Consider the following 18877-nt stretch of genomic DNA (forward strand, 5'->3'; position numbering starts at 1 on the left):
AACGGAACGGGGGTGCTTGCTTCGCCACCCCTGCGTTTAACCCCGACCACAAGAACCCCGCGTGGACCCCTCCTGACATGACAGTCGCGGTCCTGGCGACCACAACGACCAAGACAAAGCGTCGCGAACCGCTGGGGACGATTTCAATGGCCGCCCCGAAGACACAATCGCGCTCTGCGGCCGCGTCCGGTGGAGCTGGCAAAGTCGGGGAACGGAGGACTACGCGACTCAGCACAAGTAAACAAGATCTCGAGGAGAGCACAAACAGGCCAGGAAAGCGGCCGGCTGGTGAGTAATTTGCTGGGGGTGAAAGTTGCTGAGCGAGGGTTGGAAGAAATGTTCTAATTTGTCTCTTTAGTGGCATACGAGGAGGATGCGGAAGGGTTCCAGTTCTCTTTACTACCATCAAAGAAGCCCAGGCCTTCAATCGAAGCGGTTCCAAAAGATCCCCATTCAGACGTGGAAAATGCGCCCCCCAAGTCAACACCGAAAAGAGGACGGCCACGGAAAAAGCAAATAGGCGACGGGACCACTTCAAGCGCAGTGCCAGCAAAGGGGAAAATCATGGAGCTTCCAACTAGGAGGCCCACGAGGGGGGCAAAGACTACGCACACAGAACCTGGATTTCAACCGACAAACACGATCCGCTCATCACGAACCCGCGACAGCCCAGAGCACCAGTCTGAGGCAAAGCAATCGAAAAAAGCAGGACGACCACCAAAAGCCAAACAGCAAGTGCAAGTGCCTGAGCCAAATGGATATAATTCTCCAGTACAACCTCCAGAGGGTACGAAAGTGGCACTGCCGGTAGCCGATACTCCAGTGATCCAGCGCAATAAAGAGTTCAGAGGTGGAAAGGGTGATAAAAGCGATAGAGGGCGACGGCGAAGCAGCTTGGGTATGCGAGGACGAAGGGCCAGCTTTTTGATCGATTCGGGGACATCAAATGGTAGGTTTCTTCGGTTTGACATGGGCTCTAAAGGGCCAAAAGCTGATTTTCTCTTTTCTCCTATAGCGTTGCCTCATCGGGAAGTTGGTACAGCGGATTTCTACAAGCACATCGCCGATGACGGAATCCCGGAACCACGAAGGATGCGACAATTATTGATTTGGTGTGCCACTCGTGCAATAGGAGAAAAGCCTTCAGGTGGCTCAAACTCGGACGATCAAAGTGCGCGTTTAGCAGGTACGTGGAAACCGTTGACTTGTATGTGAGGGGGATTGTTTATCTGACCTTTTCCAGCTCGTGTGATTCAAGAGGAGATTCTTCAGGATTTCTCGAGCAATTCGGAGCTTTCCAACTGGCTCAGCCGTGAAGATTTGAACCCTCCAGCCGTGGTTGTCAGAAAGCCGAACCCGCGAAATGTGCAAAATACAGACAAGATCAAGGAATTGGAGGAGCATATACAGAAGTCAGTATATCGCCGAGATGCTCTCGTAGGTGTAAAGGACTAACGACTCCCAGGTTACACAAAGAAAGGCAATCTCTTAATGCTCTTCTTCGACAACCAACGATCCCAACTGTCAAGGCTAAATTACAGTCGGACAACCAACAAAAAGATAAGCAACCTTCACGTACATCACAACGCGAAGAAATAGACACCTCTCTCCTCGACCCCTCACAACAAGCCATACTAGAATCTCTCAATCTCACGAATCAGCCACCAGAAGGAGAATCCTCCATCCCATCTTCAAGCCGACCCCCTATCACCCCATCTGCCGTCTCTGCTCAATTATCACGCATCACATCCGGGCTGGCACCGACGCTCGATGCCTTCGCAGCTGGTGTGCATGATATCGAACTATATCGCGCCTCGGCAGATACCGTTTCATCCCGAATATTACGCATCTGTTCACAGCAACTAGAAGAGCGCGATATGCAGAACACACAACGTCGCCTCGCAATGGAAGGCAACGATGACAAAAACCCACCACCAACGAGAATTAAGGAAGATCTGTGTCTCATTCTGGGAGCGCTTAGTCGGGTGGAGAGACGATAGAAAATACTATCCATCCACTTTTCCTTGAGGGCTCCTCCTATGTATATCCTCAATAATCTGTTTTTCTAGCGATTCACCATTCGTTTTTCTTTCTTTCTTTCTTTCTTCTGCGAGGATTCAACATGAATGAATTGATAGCGATGATCTTGACGAAACCCCAGCCTAATATCATGAGATGGGGAAAGACACATTTACGATTGGCATTTCAATTGTTTAACAAGCTAGGAGTTTGGGGTTTGGGGATATCTGGTGCTTCCTAAGATGCATCCATTGCATCTGGATTTGAGACAGTAAGTAGGGAGTCAAGTACCTAATACATGCCATCAATCACCACCTTCTTTCTGTTATTATGGTAAGATGTCCCAATTTATCTGATATAATAATCATATACATACCAAGTTTCCATTCCACATCTCTGTCTTGGTTTTTGTTTCATTTTCTATTCCATTTCTCGTTTTTTTTTTTTTTTTTTTTTTTTAAAAAAAGGCATTCATATGTCTCTACATATGTAGGTACCTACTACATAGATCTTCTACCGGGGCTTATTAAAGCCACGGCAGATCAAGCTGCTAGTATTTCACACGAGGAGTTTTTGGGATCATCACGACAACCGGCCTATGCTCTCTGTCCACGGATGTTAGAAGTCCTAGCACATTACTCCTTAAGAACAATCGACCCCTTATACAGCCTTATGTGCTTTTAGTCGTCTTTTTGGTGGTCTGTTTTCTAGATATCTTCATCTTTTTCTATGTATAAGAAGTAACAAGTGATATGGGGCTTATCTATCGAAGTTACCTCTAGGGCTAGCTAGGTACTGGAGAAAGTTGAGAATTAGTAATCTTATATTGAAAGCAAGCAATTTCATGAATTCATATAGATTGAGAACTCGTCACGACGAGGACCAGCGGAAGTTTATGATGGCTACAACATTCAAGACCGCAATCTAGACAGTCCAGATGGCCGCATCTCTCGGCCCGTCAAGCTTGGGAAGGACGTGCACACAGTAAAACTACATTTACTACCTGGAGGGACGTCTGATCCAAAGGCTCTTCCTTGCGGAAAATAGCTCTGGCTCTCTGTTGCCAAATTGGCACTCATAATGGTTTGACCATGCCTGGGAAGAGTTGAGCCGAAAGACATTGATTTTCTCTCTTCGGAAGTTCCCTTGAGTGCTGCTGTTTCACTTGCCTGATCCTACATATGTATAGATCCATCTATAGCTTTAACGTTGCGGTCTATGCTTTTTTCAGCGTTCTGGAAATAAGAAAGAAAAGGCCGCCAAAAGAGACGCTAAAGACTCATAAGCAACCGACTATTCTTATGGGCTTCCGAGACTCCTATTTTGAGAAGTCCAAAGGCATATCTCTAGATGGGATGGGATGGGATACTGCTACTGGTACATGGTCATTTGATATTATGGCAATATCATACCACATCTACAAGGGTCTGGGCCTATTGTACAAAGAATGACAGAAGCCACACTGCCGTTTCCTCAATCAATGCTTTCAATATTTCGCTAAGATACACATAATGAAAAACAGAACACAGTTTGTTCTTTCCATCTCGATATTCAGATATAGCACCTGGGATGAAGGATTAGGACAATGAAAGGATATGCACACGCGAGAGGAGGGCCTCGGATGATTTTAGTCGTGACTCGTGAGAATCGTAGCTTCTATATATGCCCAGATGGAAAAAGTCAGGATAGTGAGTCAAGATAGACTTGATCGGGGAGGAGAACGGGAACGAAGAAAGAAGAGATAATGAAAAGTCCGAGAAGACGTAGTAAAGAGGTCAATAGTCTTTGCATTCGCCGGTCTCACGAAAGAAAAAACAATTAGAAATACAGCAAATGAACTCCTGCTCATCAAAAGTCGAAGTTCACATATGTGCAATATCCAAGAGACTCGGTAGTCGAGCGTGACAACAAAGCAATACGCACAACAAAAAGGGAGATGAATGCAATATAGGAGATAAGGAGAGGCGACGAGGGGAACCCCATAGCCTAGAAGCTAAACAGTCCACTTCGCTTCTTGCCTAGCGGATATACCACCAAAGCGGCTAGAAAGAGACCAACCGTCGTACCGATAGCAACTTGGACCATGCCATATCCGATATCGAAAACCACCCCGTAGCTTTGATTTCTAGCCTCATCGGTTGAAAGTTTCTTTGCCGCATCGACGAATCCTTGTGTTCCATTGTTCACAACTGCATATGGAGATCGAGTCATTTCCTCTGCAGAGGTAATACCCGATATCAGAGACCCACTAGCGGCAAGACCGGAAGGAACAAGGACAAATATTGCCGGCAACATTGCCGCAGCGGCGAGCCCATGCCGTAGCCGGCTGTAGAAATTTCCCATTACACCAATGACAAAGGCGCCTAGGGCATTCGAAACCTGAGTGTTGGAATAGAAGCGCTTGGCGCTGAAGTAGTTGGTCACGTAGCCAGCGAGAGATATTACTATCATAATCGGCATTTGTTTCCACTTGGCGCGGTTGACGATCGCCAAGCACACAGTGAATAGAATCACGAATGGAAGCCGCTGCAGGTACTCGTTGTGAATGGGGCTGGCGGGACATGTATACGCCGTCGAGGCTTGAGAATCGAGGAGCCCGTAAACGGCAGTGCCAATAGTAATTCCAAAACCAAGGAACAGCGAGTATATGATAGCATAGACCATGCGAACAGAGCCTGCAACTATGCTGCGTGACTGGAGCTCCAGGCTAGCACATAGTACAGTGTATCCTGGCAGGATGAGGGCGATGGCCGACTGTGCGAGGGCAGAAAAGCAGAACAGAGGTTCACCTTGGAATTTGATGCTTCCGAAGGCACGAGCAAGGAAAGACGTCAGGACTGCGGCAGATATCTCAAACACATTTGAATATAAGCTCGATTTTGTGGACAAGATCAATTGCAACACTCCGAGAAGGCACCCAAGCAGAAATGCCACGGGGATATCAACAGGTCGGGCATTGAAGGCAAAAGGCCCAACTGATGCACTAGCACAGCCGTGGGCGAAGATGAGGAACATAATGTGAAATTTGCTCGGCTTCTTCATAACCTCATCGAGCCGCTGTATTGCCTCTTCAACCCCAATGACATCGTGAATCACCTCCTTATAAATCTCATGCACATCGGCCAGCTTACCCAGGTCAATGCCTTGACTGGACCGGACGACCTTGACCTCTGTTGTGTGCGTGGTGGCATCGTCAAAGGAGATGATCATGCAGCCGGGTATGTACAAAAACTGGCCATCAATCTGGATGACACGAGCTGTCATGCGCATATATTCCTCCAATCGATGAGTTGGAGCCCCATACTTCATTAAAGCGCGACAAAGCCGAATCAAGTACCGTTGTCGAGACAGAAGTTCAGCAATATGAACAGTGATATGGATTTCATCCTCAAGCTGAGGCTTCGGACGTGAGCGGCCTAGGCTCGGAATGGCAGCACCACTGCTGTGGGACCGCGTGAGCATGGCAAATGGGGACCCAGAATGGCGGGATGAGCCAGCCATGGAAGTGCTAGAACGAGCGGTAGATTTATCGTACCACTTCCTGTGCGGTTTCCAAACAGAGTCCGGGGACAGGTCGCGTCCACTGAACTCGGAAGAGCTCCCCTGTCGAGAACGCCCATACCGTCCTCGGCCTTGATTGTGGCTATGACGGGGCTGGTCGTAGAGCTTGAGCAGTGATGAAAGAATGCCTCCGCGGTAATGCGATGTCCGTTCAGCAGACTCGTATGAGTCTCTATCCTCGCTGGTGGTGCCTTGGTCACTGGAGTGCAAACCGGGAGACTGAGAGCGAAGGCGAGTCAGGAAGTTGAGCCCTCGGGGTGACATTTGATGCACTAGATAATGGGCTTCAGAGGTGGGCGGTGTTGATCCCCCGTCTAAGAAGTCCGCTCCATGTTCATCTATTAAGTTGTCGAAGAGTTTTTGTTTCTCGGGGAAGCTTATCACAGGAAATTTATCTCCAGCTTCAGTCGAATGCACCGCTCCAACGGGAGTGGAGGCTGTTAAAGATACTAGACTGCACTGAGGGCTCTGTTTCGGAGAATTCGGGGGGCAATTGAGAAGGGATGCGAGCCTGTGGGCCCTTTCATGTGCGAAGCAGATAGTCCGCCCCTTGTCATTCGTACCCCGACCAAGCTCATACTCCCCTCGAGTTCCCGGGGAGCTAGTCCTGGTGCTGATCGTCAAACCTGTACCATCCACTGGTGCGCTAAAGCGATCATCTTGCACCTGTGGTATCAGCTGGGAGCTTGGGGAGACTTTTTCCTGGAAGCCCGGAATGTTGGCAGTCGGTAATGGTCTTTGCGGCAGCTCAGTGCCCCTTCGATCCAGTCGGAATTCGATCATGGACTTAGCGGGTTCTCTCGACTCGGATTTGCTGGCCGTAGGCCTGACACGGTTCGTGCTTTTCAGAATTCCTGCATTCCGATACTTGTCCTGTGCGCTAGCGTCACTAGAGCTCCACAGCTGAGACACTGGCTGGTCCTGGACGCTTTCACTGGGCAATGATGATGCAAAGGAACGCAACCTTGATAGACTTGACGATCCTTCATCAAAGGCGCTGCGGGAGACCGGAAGGTCAAAATAACCTCCCGCCATTTTGGTGTAATCCTTTCTCGCAAATTGACATCTACTTCTTGGTTACTCAGTAGAGCTCACAGACCCCCTGGGTGACCGAGCTCTTAGATAAAAGCACGGGTAGCGCCGTTCATATGCCTAGGTGGTCAACTGTAACCCAGCAACAGTCAGCTATGTGAGAGAACATAGAGAGAGCCTCTTGTTCCTGGGACTTTGTGGGCTTCGGCAGCCAAACAGACAGTGAGCATACCTCGTTCAAAGCAGAAGCATATGAAAAGAAGAAGAGACACTGACGCCAATACAAAGAGCTGGCACGAACCTGCACGCCAGGTCTAGAGCTTCTCGGGGAGAGGGGTTAAGATCGGAGGAAGTCCTGCCAGGAATGACAACTATGTCATGTGTACATAATTAGACATAGGATATTATATCGCAAAATAAGGACATATGCAACCTCGGAGGAAGGGGCAGTGGGAAAAGAAACCAGGTAAGGCAAACCAATATAAAAGAGACGGTGGACACGAATTCTGGGATGCAGGAGTTCCTCTATTTACGGAGACCCTCTCGGTTAAAGACAGTACTAATATTGAAAGAGAAAAAAAAAGTCTTTTCCGATTTGCTGGGCAGCACACGGACCATATCAAAAAGAGTCAGAGGCCCAATGAGACTGCATTGGAGGGGATTTCTTTGGGGCCATGATGACCCCGTGTAGCCGTAGAGGCGCCATCCCCATGCTAGGTTCTCACGGGTTTTGCCATTTTGCCACGATAATCAATCAGCTGGCAAGGCCGATAGCAAGAGTGAAGGATGAGTCGAGGTATGGAACTGACAGCTAGAATGGTGAATAGATAAGGTACATTCCTCTTGCCGGGTATACTGCGGGAGATTGGCACATTAGTTGAGCGAAATCCGGTTTACTGGTCTGAAAAGGAATGGATTGCCATCGCAGCCAACGTTCTGGATCGTATATCATCGAAACCTCGCTGAATCTCGATTTTTGGCCGAGCAGAAGATCCCTCAAAGGGGAGAGACACGGGGACCGAGCTCCTTGCCAAAGAGACCAGGGGTTTCACAGGCCCATGAGGTCCCACAAATCCGCAGAGTCAAAAAGAATTTGATGGCCGCGTCAAGTCAAAGGGGTGTGTGGATCGAGACATGGCCGAAGAGAGATCTTCACCATCGGAGGTTGAAGATCAGTGGAGAATCTTTTTTGTTTTAGCGTTAATTTATCTTCCCATATTGACTAAGAATCCCATTCTCCTTCTGCTTCCGTCCACATTGCTGTGTGAAATGTAATTATGAATCAGTCCAGGCCATCCCTTGTGTTTTTTTTTCCTTTGACATCATCGGAAATCACCCGACAGGCGAAACATTTCCGTCATGCAAGATACCTGCAAGATACCTGCTTTTCACTAGTTCCTAATTGCTTCAACCATTCAGGAACTACATAAAGATACCAACCTATCTTATTACCCACCTGCATACTATAATTTCACATCGATACCCGGGGTATGAAGATACCAATCACACCTTAGGGAAGAATCTCATCGATATTGGTAGCCATCTCCCTCACCCCGGACTGGAATCTCCACCGAAAAGCAGATGAGTACTCCTACCCCAGATTGACACCCGGAAGACTTTCGAGGTCCGACTTGGTGTCCATCCTTAGAGGGGATGTTGAAGGTTTTTGATCTGTCCCAGCGATGTACATGTACCACATATCAAAGGTTGCACTAATATCTGGGGAAATTGTTTGCTCTCTCTCTCTCTCTCTCTCTTTCTCTAATTTTTCGGGTGCTAGAACCGTTTCTATTGTCTATAGGAGAGTTTAACAAAAAACAGGCACTCCTGAGTGGGCTCTAAGCGCCCCTGTCCCTCCCCCACCCTTCATAATCTCAACCAGTATCCCAACCATGAGCTCCTCACTCGTCATTGTGCCACCTAACGATGTGAGATGCTTGTCTAGGCAATGATTATTATCCAACCCATACTGCCCAAAAACCCTACGTCGGGGGAGGTTGGATAATTTAAGCTTACAGATGTGGCTGCTGACTAGTTCTTGATCCGTGCTAGTCATGATTAGAAGTCAGGGGGAGACAACCAGGGCCTAACTTGTTTTCTGGTGTGGCAATCAAACGAGACTTTCAATTAAGTACCGTAAAAGGTGGCTCATAAAACCACTGAGAGGATATCAGATGGGACTTGGGGTGTATCTTCCGAGGTGCCCATTATCAAACGCAAATTACTCTGTATAATCAATGTAATCTGTCATTTGTTTCTTGTACTGGACCAGATCAATATCTCTCACACTCTTAAATCTATAGAGGCTTGACTACTCCGTAAATATGTCTTCCTTCTCCTGTATCTCATCATTTCATGCAACAATGCGACCGCACAACCATCCGTGCCACCCTCTCCCTCCTATCAGTCACACATCCCTCTATACCGACCAGCCGTACCGAAGATAATGGTGTGACCTGCAAGGACGCAGGGACTAATACTTAAGCTTGGACTGCAGAGCTGACATAAATACTATAATATCTATGTGAGACGCATGTGTCTCGGAGGTTCGGCTGCTCTATCCTCGGGTAGACACAGATAAAGCTGCTTTGATTACAGGATTCTTGCCTGGCCTGAGAGTAAATATTTAGTCTTCTGCAATTACCCATTGTGACATTAGACTTTCCGCATATTAAGAAAATGAATATCTCATTTACAGTCATAAGCTGAAGCCCTTGACTGATATATAGATTGCTGTACTTATGTTCTAACATCCTTTTTGATGATAATATTCGTCGAAGTTGATGGGTTAACTTGTGGATATGTATAAATCTTGTCAACTTAGAGTTTGTGCCAAGGTTTTCAAGGCCGTGATCGTACCATGGTTCCTTGATATATAACGCACCTGCCCGGCAGCCTCTAGATCTCACGTAATTCAAAGGTAAATCCTTGGAACCTTCTAAGGAAGCTATATAGGTAAATGCATTCAACCTACTAGAATACTAAGCTTTGTTTGATGCCGGCAAGGCAACCAGCCAAGTAGATTATAACTGAGTGTCCGCTACGGTGCCGTCTACAGACCGCGGCAGAATACGAATCATTGAGCTTCACTCTACAGCCCAAGAGATTATTTCCCCTTCATCGCGTAGAAGTAGATCAAGCTATATATGTGGTCAGAATTCAAGAGCCATCAAACAGCTAGCAGTATTCCTCCCTCGTCCGTACAACCTCTGCCCGCCGAACTCCTCGTTTTGGGGCAACCCATCACTTTCCTCACCAATAACGGCCGTTTGAGGAGTGTAAGTCCATGGCAGTGAGTCCTATAACAATCACTTCTTATTTTATCTTCCAAAAAAAAGTATAAATAGAAATCGAAATAGTTATACAGCTACTCCGAACTCGGAGCCACCCTCCATAATCATCAGCATACAACCCTGCTCTGTAAGTCTGTAACCATAAGACTAAGCATGAGGTGCATGGTGCATAGAGATCATAGACCTTGGAATGTGGTCTAGTGAGATTCACCATGTCTCGCCTCGCATATGAATATCAATCTCACAAGTACTCCGTAGTCATAGTGACCTCCAGTGCCCTTTATTTAGAGTACCTTGTAATGATTGTGACCAATGTTTTATACCGTCCTTACTTTCTAATCATAGGATTAAACTCCAGGGTAGAATGAGATAACAACCATCCTTGTCTATATATCCGTGGATAATTTTCGAACGATACCTACCTTCGACCATTGAACAGACCGAGAAACCAGGCGTTGGATCCACGTGGGTTATTGTGGGACAACGTTATGAACATCGTAGAGCCTAATACGCGTATCTGAATAAACCAAATAAGTCATTGGAGTTGCTCGACCAAAAAAACTACTTAGATACTGGAAACGTTCATGGAGTATGATCAACATAGCCAAATACAAAACTGATACCTCAAACAAGATCAGACATTTGCTAAGATATGTATTCACCAGGGTGATTTGAGCTCAAAGAATGCACCGGGGAGAGCTGTTTGTACATAACCAGATGTACATCAGAAGCCAAATGGAGAAGAGAACTTGCAATCGCAGGTGTTTCTGTTCCAGTCTCGAGCTCATCCTATCTTTTCCGAGAAAATAGAGCCGGTCTGCCCAGCCTGGCTGTAATGAAGCGAGGTAAAAAAAAAGGATAGAATGTAATGATAGGGATGAAGAGAAACAGAGAGGGAAAAAATAAGAATAGAAGTCATTTCAGACCAATCAAGGTCTTTCGTCACAAAAACATAAACCTTGGCATGAGCTGCCAACAATAGTGATGATGAGAAAAGGAATGGTAGAGGGTCAGCCGTTATTGAGACCTTTTGGTGAGGCCTCAACAGGCAAAGAAAGACGAAAGCCAACCCATTGGGCAAAAAGCAAAAGATAAAAGAAAAGGTCATACGTCGCTGTCACGTGGTGTTTGGCATTATATGAAGGGTGTCTTGCGCTTTTCGGCGCTGGACAACACCAGCATCGGCGTCTTGCGCCGTTCTGGTGCCTGGGCTGCCGGCCCCTGGCTAGCAACAACAGACGCCACTGAGGGCGATGAGGTGCCACTGGCACTAGGCGAGGGAGCATAGTCCCCGCGAGCATCAACAAAATTTGAGGAAAAGTAGCCACCGTCCTCACTAGTCGGGGTGGCACTGTGGAAGGGACTGTCCGGCGACTTGCGATCCCGGCCAGATTTCTCCCTTCTCTCAGACCCAATGGCACCATTAGCAACCGCTCGCAGGCTACCTAGACTGGGCTTGCTGGAGAGGCTTCCGCCGCTGCGCACAGTGGCATCATCGCCATCCGAGAAGGTAAACTCTTTCTCACTCGCAGGGGTATTGGTGCCTCCGCTGCTGTGGTATCCAAAACTGCGTGTGTCGGCACGACGCTCGATTCCTGCGCGAACAAGATTGTGGACGGCACGACGTCGCTGACGGGTCGCAAAGTTCTTGCTACCTTCGTGCTTGGAGGTGGGCTTGGCCACGAGATCCTCAAGCGAAGGGGGGCCACGGGGCTGACGCATCGGATGCTCACCGGCACGACTTTGACCGGGTCCAAATGTTCCAGTGGCCGGTGTCGGCGGCAGGACAGCAGACCTAGGGCCGGGTCCCACATTTGCCTTCATGGTATCAATGTTCGTCTTGATACTTGGATTAAAAGATAGATTCTTGCGGTGGCCTCGGCGAAGACCATTAACAGACGGTTCCTGGGGCGGAGAGGGGCTGCCAACTGGAGGAGAAATCGGCTGCGGGAATTGCATAGGAGAATGCGTGGAATCCGCAGGAGGGGAAATCTCTGCGCGAAACTGGGGAACTTGCTGGCCAATGTGGGACTGAGTATCTTGATAGAACTGTTGCTGACGATCTTCCTGAGAGTTGTTATCCATGATGTAGCTTTGTTGGCCAGTCAGAGGATTGTAGACGCAAAACATTCCAGGCTGACCAGGAACAGGCTGCACAACAGGCTGAACTCCTTGCTGGAGCTGCTGTTGATAAAACCCCATGCCAGGGATGGAGAGCGAAGGAAGCTGTTGCTGCCGGGGAAGAGACATCCCGAGGTTGAGGCCTTGGAATTGTTGAGCTGCAGCAGTAACACTGATCAATTGCTGTTGTAGGCGTTGTTGCTGCGCAGCAAGGAACAGGTTGGTTGACATCAATTCTGCGTACATGTTCTCATCGATTGGAATATCGCCACCGGCCATTTCAAGCATCGGAGGTGCAAGTACCTGCTCCGGCATAGTGTACATCATGCGGTTATGGTGTGAGTTGTTGCGGTGCGAGTTCGCGTTTTGGCTCGTGGTATAATTGTGCTGTGGGAATCCAGTTCCGGTTGCAGTTTGTGGGACCCGGTCAGTCCCTCGGTTGGAATATCCAGTGAATCGTGCACCTTCCATTCCACTCCGCTGCTGATGTTCAGAAGGGATTGTCGCAGACTTGGGAGCAGTGCGCAGTCCAGCCAAAAGATGAGAGCGGCTAGTACGCGGAGTGGCGACAGATGCCGATGCCTGGGACTCGTCGATGGTAGCAACCTGGGGAGGCATACTCAAACGTTTGATGTGAGAGCCTTTGCCGCGCGAGGCGAATCCAGAGCCCGGCACACCCAGGGAATTGCCATTGTTGAAGGAAGAATTGTAAGACATTTGAGCAAGACCGCCAGCGTCCATACTCATATTCGTTTGGTAGAGGTGGATCGTAGGTATGTGCAATAGAATGCAAGACGAATGGTGTCTTTTAACGTCCGGATTTGATGTGAGCGTTTGGGGTCAACCACAAAGCTGAACTCACTTCCCGGCGATTAAGGAATTATGGTGTCTATGCAAGAAGGAGCGCTGAAATAAGTCTGCAAGATCGAGATTCAACGGCCGAAAAAGAAAACGTGGACGCAAGAGTCGAGTTTCCTGTATTCAGAGACTGGTCAGTAAGATGCAACGGATAAGGCAGAAGACAACAACACGTACCAATCACAGGTGAAGATATGCAAATAAAGCGAGCGAGTGGCTAGCTAAGAAAATATGGCAGGTGCTAGAAGAACCAAGCTGTACAACGACTTGCTGGGGTTGAAAGTCGCGAACCCGAGGAATAGGTTTCGAGGAAGCCGAGGTGAAGGTGATTTGATGACCTACACCTCGAAAGAAGAAAAAAATAAACAATTAAGAGGATATTTTTGAGGGGAAAAAAGCCACGCGGGAGGCAAGACCACGAAGAAAAGATAAAGTGTCCGGGAAATGCTCTGCAAATCCCAGCCGAGTAAAGAAAAAGAGAGAGTAGTTCACGCGATGCCGAAGATAGAAGATTTGAAGGCTGAAACACTCAAGGTCGCGACTAAACAACTAAGTGTTATGTGAATAACCGAGGTGAAGACAAGTTCAGGGATCCGGCCGAAGAGATGAACTTGTGCTTTGAGGCAATCAAAAATGCAGAGGTGAATTCGGGTCTCGGCCAAACGCAACGTTTTTCCTCAGGGGCGGAACTAATCGGGACTATTTGCAAAGTGGATAAATGCTTTTTTGAGTGTTTTCCATGGAACGAGAAGAGCTGCAGAGAAAGAAGGAATGCAGAGGGGAAGGGAAAGGAAAAGAAAGAATCGAAGATTAGATGGAGGGATGTGAGAGAAGAAGAAGAAGAAGAGAGAGATTATTGAAGATGGTGGACGGCCTAGGCGGGGATTGTTGCCTGTTTTCTAAGGCACCAGAAGAACACAATGATGCCCAAAGAGTACTAGCGCCCCTTTTTCCAGGCACAATAGAGAGAATATCAATGGAATATCAACGGAGGCTCACTTTGATACTTCTTTTGTTCAATCTCTTATGTTTGGGAAAATTTGAGATACTTCAAGCCTTTTTAGCTTTACTCAAACTCTAGAGAAATACTATCTTATTCTTTTGCCTGACTGCCTGATCATAGCTGACAATATAATAGACGAACTCATCGGGAAGATCTGACTGGCTCATCCTGTCAACCAATAAGCAACGCACTCAGACCTGAAGTGATCCCCCATCACATCTCGAGCCAAACCATTGGCTGTGGGTCACTAGCGGCGCGACGTGGCGGCACTCTACGCCTGACAATGTCCCTGGAGCCGCTCGCCGCTGATGCCAAGCTGCCGGCGCCAGCCAATGGGGTTACGTGGACTTCCTTGCTTCTAGCTCAATAACTTGATCGGATCTTGTGATGATTTATTGTTATAGCCTTGTTCGCTCTATTCTGCGATGACGACAAATTCCGGAATCTAGTTTAGCGTGTGATTATCATCTACGGTAGGCTATGTGCATCTGGATTATCAACTGCATAATTTCATGCAAGGCTGGTATAAACCACGCCTTTGCCATCCTAAATGAATCATACATGCATAACGTACATCTCAGCCCCTCCTGGCTTCGTATTTCACATCTCCCCTGATCGGGAACTGCTATCTTCCACGTTGTATGTACAATATACGGGCACGCTTATGGTCTGTACAGACATGAAAAGGAGTTAGACAGCCTGTGCCCGCATTGTCTGCTTGTGGAGTGATAATGCCAGTCAGATGGAGAATGGGACTCAAAATCACAACTAAATGAGTTGTGGATGAGCCATGAGAACATGAAGACAAGATAAAAGAATGGATACGAAGAAAACAAAAAGATGAAGATGCGGGGTATCTGCTGGCTGAGATAGTGTGCCAGAGGAAGAAAATCAATGAGTCATGAAATATAATCAAACATCAAGTCCATAGGTGTGGAGGTACTTAGGCATCCACTGGGACACCGGGTCCAGGTAGAGTGGCTGACTCATTCTGGGAGGGTAATCGTCGATGACCTAGTTCCGGAGTGGTGCCCTTGCCATTCATTCGGTCAAATTCCAACGTTTCAGCCAACTCCGCAGCCATAGGATCCAGATCTTCTTCTTTGAGTCCGGTCGCCAATGCCACCAGCTTACGGTGCATATCAAACTTGGTACTCACACCTGCATCCGCAGTTTGCTGGGCTAAATCTTTAATAGCGTTGCGACGTATCTTTTGAGCAGAGCAGAGCTCTTGAGCAAGTCGATACCGAGCCATCAATTCATCTTGTTCAAGAGATGCAGGCGTGGGTTTAGGTACCTCCGTAATAGCAAACTGTTCGGCCAATCGAGCGTGTTGGATTTGCTCAAGAAGGGACTCATAGCTTGCCCGCAATTTTTCATATCGACCAGCTTGGTCGTCGCTGCGTTCATGCTCAGCCTCCTTAGCCGCCAATGCAGAGAGCTGCTTCTGAATCTTCTGCCGGTCGAATTCCAATTGCTCGTGTAAAGCTTCGGGATTGGTGACATCATTGGAATCTTGCTGGTTGATCTTTGAGTTTCCATAGGTCACAGCAAGCTTTTTATTAGCCTCGGCCATGATTTTTCCAATCTTGGAGAGGAGCTCAGAGGTCGCAGGGGCATCTGGGATTGGAGCAATGGACTGTCGATCTGCGCCCACAAGACCAGTGACCTCAACATCCATATGGTCATTGGCCATGGTGACAGAAGATGGGGCCGGTGGAATCTCATGATCATGATGTTGCGAACGTTGTGTGATACTGCTGGCGGTTTCCCCTTTATTATTCACCAGATCGCCAGCGCGGTGACAATGCACAAGAAGAATGTTCACCAGACGAAATGCGCCATTGCGAGCAGCGACCAAGACAGCGGTGTCTCCATTCTGATCCTGACATGACAACAACATTTGTATCTCATCTTGCGAGCATGTCTTGCATAACTTATCGAGGAGAATTTCGCAATAATAACGTGAACTCTTCCACTTTCCCTTGCTTCGAGTATTCTCTGCAATGTGATGGAAGATAGTAGCACCGAACCAGTCTCGGAAAGAGACAGTATCCAGAAGCATATCTAACAGAGTCGGAAACGTTCTCTTTTCGTAATTATTGGTAAACAGAACAGCTCGGACGAGTGGGGTCTCTTCATGTTCCGAAAGTGCCTTGATGTTAGCGCCTTTGTGCAGAAGATCTTGCACAATGCCCAAGTCACCCATCGCACATGCCCAGTGGAGTGCAGTGTTCCCAGAATCATCAATGGCTCGATCGACTTGGAAATGAGCAGGAGGTTCGGGAGGAGGAATGCGTGTTGCCTCGGGCGCATCCCCCACGGTCATAAAATAGTCTAGGAGTTGATCGCCGTAGATTATGTGCTCTTGCTCGCTGATGGACATAGCGGTTGCCTCATCAACTCCACGCTTCCGCTTCCGTCCGCCATGTGACATTTGAAGCATATCCTCGTCTGCGACCATTGATGATGATTCAATTGTAGCGTGCCCGATTGACTCGTTATCATCAAACCCTGTATTCATTTCATAGTGATCTTGTGGAATGGTTGGGGGGCCCATGCTGCGCTGAGGTTGAACTTTCAGGGTCTCTGAAGCTGCCGCTGCTGCAGCAGCCGCGGCCGCAGCGGCAGCACGGTTTGCGGCAGCCGTTTTCCTCGGCGCCCTCGGTTTAGATGGAGCTGATGTGTGCTTTGGCGCTGGTGGGGGACTGTGGTCTCCAGCAACATAATCGAAAATCGGGGCTAGTTTTGTAAGGATGTTGTTGCGTTCCGCAAGTTGACGACCTTCCTGAAGTGGGATCCATGTTCCTGCAAGCATGACTTGTTAGTAAGCTGAAGTTTCTCTTCAGGCCTCATTGACCTCAAGACATACCCTGATATTTGCCATATCCTCCCTGGACTTTCTCATGTACCCCCTTCTGGACCTCTCGTTCGAGGATGCGCGTTCGTGCAGGTTTATCAAATCCTGCAGCTTTAAGAATGTGTGTTGCATTGACCCAATCATCCCCTCGTCTTCTCATGACACTGTCAGTGTCGAGCTTGAACTCATAGACGGGGACCTGGGGGTGAGAATGTCAGTTGTGCTCACATTCAACACGGAAAACAAACCCATGCTGGAGATATGGAAATATTCAATTTAAAGTATACTTACACTGCTATAGGTAGCAGAGTAGATGGTGTCTATCCCCGCCATAATGTGCGTCGCCGTTGGCCGCTGCAATTCAGTAGGTTCCCGAAGAGCGATATGGCACCCACGCACGTTGGTGTCGGAATGTCACCCCTGGAGGATCCACAAATTGATCGGGTTAGAAATGATTTGACACTCGATGCATTGCACGCAATAAAAATCCGGACCGAGAACGCAGAGATACAATTCGGTGGAGCTTGGGATGGCATCCCAAATACGCGCTGGACGCGTAAAGTGCGCGCTAATCCAACTTCGGAATACTGTCATGTGATTTGATATCATGTGACCAATATCGGCCCAGCAGGAACCTCAAACGAGCCGGAATCGCCAACCACGCCGTCCTGCCTCTGTTTCCCCGCTCCTCGCCTTTCCGCCCCTCGATTTTCGACAAAATGACTGTCATTGAAACGGTTAAGAGTGCTGTCGGCCTCTCGGAGACATCCGGTAATATTCCAAGTCCATTGATCAACAGTTGAAAGCTCTAGCAGGAAAGTTGACCAGATTCCAGCAACCCGCCAGGAAATGTCGGAAGCTCGTCTTCCCATGCAGTACAGAGACTCATGTGCACACCTGCTGATTCCATTGAACCGATGCCGGCAAGCAGAGTACTACCTTCCCTGGAAGTGCGAGGTACGAGACCCTTCGTTTTGATGTTCCAACACAACCTGATGCGCCCAGAGCGCTTTCCAGAGCTAGTCAGCTAATACCATTCTCTTCTTTCTCTTTAGAATGAACGGCACTCATACGAGAAGTGCCAATACGAAGAGTTCAAGAAGCGTGTGGCCAAGATGGATGAGTTGCGTGCTGCCAAGGATGGCGCCCGGAGCAACTGAATTGTGGGACTGTTAGTATGCGCGGTCGGTGCTGCTGCTAAAGCAGCAGGATATGTAAATAAGAGATACACCGAAATTGCTTATGGATTGCCTTTTGGCGTTGGGACCTTTCATCGAAATCGGCCACTTGATTTTCTTCTTCAGCTATTTGAACGACAATTGCATCTGTAACTTGATGCTCTAGTTGATACAGGCTAGATTGATAGTCAGCATATTTCTCAGGTCGCCTTGTTTTTCGTGTTAGGCATGTGTCCGTGGACAACTTGTCTTTTCCAGATATCCATAGCTTGAGTGCAGATTGTATAGCCCTACAGAGTAGAGTAAATCACTTTGCAAAAAGAACCATACAACACTGAGAGCTTGACTGGTGAATTCCTTGCAGTTCCTCAGTGATAAAGGTGCTAGAATTGTATAGTTCTTTTGGCGAATTTAGGTTGCACTACTTTGTTCTCGGCAATCATCTCTTGTTATGGCCTACCAATGCAAAGCTCATGAAGCTCATTTGGGCTGCTTGTTCTAAAAGTTTCTTCCCTATACCTAAACCTGTTGACCTATGACCAAAGCATATTGTCTAATCAAACACCATTTACTCCGTAGTCCTGCGTCCAATGATCGTTTGCGGCTTTATAAGCTTAAGCGGTAGGTTTTATTGGCTGTATTGCTACCGATCTGTGGTATGCACGACATTACGCTAGTTGTCGTAGGTTCATAATGATAATTAAAACACATAGATGCGTTGAACAAGCCCAAGAGTTGTGCGCAGCATATAGCTCTTGATGAAGAGCTACCCAGATAGTATCTCTGGATGAACATCTCACATAACATTGCATTATAACGTGATACCTACATATGTACTTAAATGATTCTTATTTTTGTGCAGGTTTGACACAGTCATCATTGAATCATATCAATAAATTCCTCTTATAGTCGTGAGATCTTTTATGCTTGTGATATTTTCAAATTTGGGCAC

The 18877-nt window shown here is 47.8% G+C and overlaps 6 protein-coding genes across 6 annotated transcripts; 3 read left to right on the plus strand and 3 right to left on the minus strand.

Annotated features, from left to right (window-relative positions):
* Positions 1-77: 77 nt before the first annotated feature.
* On the plus strand, positions 78-2000 carry N7479_008595 (Mis12-Mtw1 family protein; the record flags this gene model as incomplete). The annotated part of the gene is made up of 5 exons (XM_057256288.1): positions 78-288; positions 359-949; positions 1016-1186; positions 1244-1412; positions 1466-2000. 5 exons carry the CDS (start codon positions 78-80, stop codon positions 1998-2000), a joined length of 1677 nt encoding a protein of 558 aa, XP_057103746.1.
* A 2005-nt stretch (positions 2001-4005) lies between these two features.
* On the minus strand, positions 4006-6615 carry N7479_008596 (threonine/serine exporter family protein; the record flags this gene model as incomplete). Its single annotated transcript, XM_057256289.1, has 1 exon — positions 4006-6615. The coding sequence occupies one exon, from the start codon at positions 6613-6615 to the stop codon at positions 4006-4008; it is 2610 nt and encodes an 869-aa protein (XP_057103747.1).
* A 4424-nt stretch (positions 6616-11039) lies between these two features.
* On the minus strand, positions 11040-12773 carry N7479_008597 (uncharacterized protein; the record flags this gene model as incomplete). Its single annotated transcript, XM_057256290.1, has 1 exon — positions 11040-12773. The coding sequence occupies one exon, from the start codon at positions 12771-12773 to the stop codon at positions 11040-11042; it is 1734 nt and encodes a 577-aa protein (XP_057103748.1).
* A 2057-nt stretch (positions 12774-14830) lies between these two features.
* On the minus strand, positions 14831-17080 carry N7479_008598 (putative APSES transcription factor; the record flags this gene model as incomplete). Its single annotated transcript, XM_057256291.1, has 3 exons — positions 14831-16695; positions 16760-16946; positions 17039-17080. The coding sequence occupies 3 exons, from the start codon at positions 17078-17080 to the stop codon at positions 14831-14833; spliced, it is 2094 nt and encodes a 697-aa protein (XP_057103749.1).
* A 51-nt stretch (positions 17081-17131) lies between these two features.
* On the plus strand, positions 17132-17350 carry N7479_008599 (uncharacterized protein; the record flags this gene model as incomplete). The annotated part of the gene is made up of 1 exon (XM_057256292.1): positions 17132-17350. One exon carries the CDS (start codon positions 17132-17134, stop codon positions 17348-17350), a length of 219 nt encoding a protein of 72 aa, XP_057103750.1.
* Positions 17351-17466: 116 nt separating this feature from the next.
* Positions 17467-17907, plus strand: N7479_008600 (NADH dehydrogenase [ubiquinone] 1 beta subcomplex subunit 7; the record flags this gene model as incomplete). The annotated part of the gene is made up of 3 exons (XM_057256293.1): positions 17467-17518; positions 17583-17704; positions 17803-17907. 3 exons carry the CDS (start codon positions 17467-17469, stop codon positions 17905-17907), a joined length of 279 nt encoding a protein of 92 aa, XP_057103751.1.
* Between the last annotated feature and the right edge of the window lie 970 nt (positions 17908-18877).

Source organism: Penicillium vulpinum (genome assembly GCF_028829585.1).
Source record: "Penicillium vulpinum strain IBT 29486 chromosome Unknown utg000004l_segment0_segment0, whole genome shotgun sequence".
Lineage (NCBI taxonomy): Eukaryota > Fungi > Ascomycota > Eurotiomycetes > Eurotiales > Aspergillaceae > Penicillium > Penicillium vulpinum.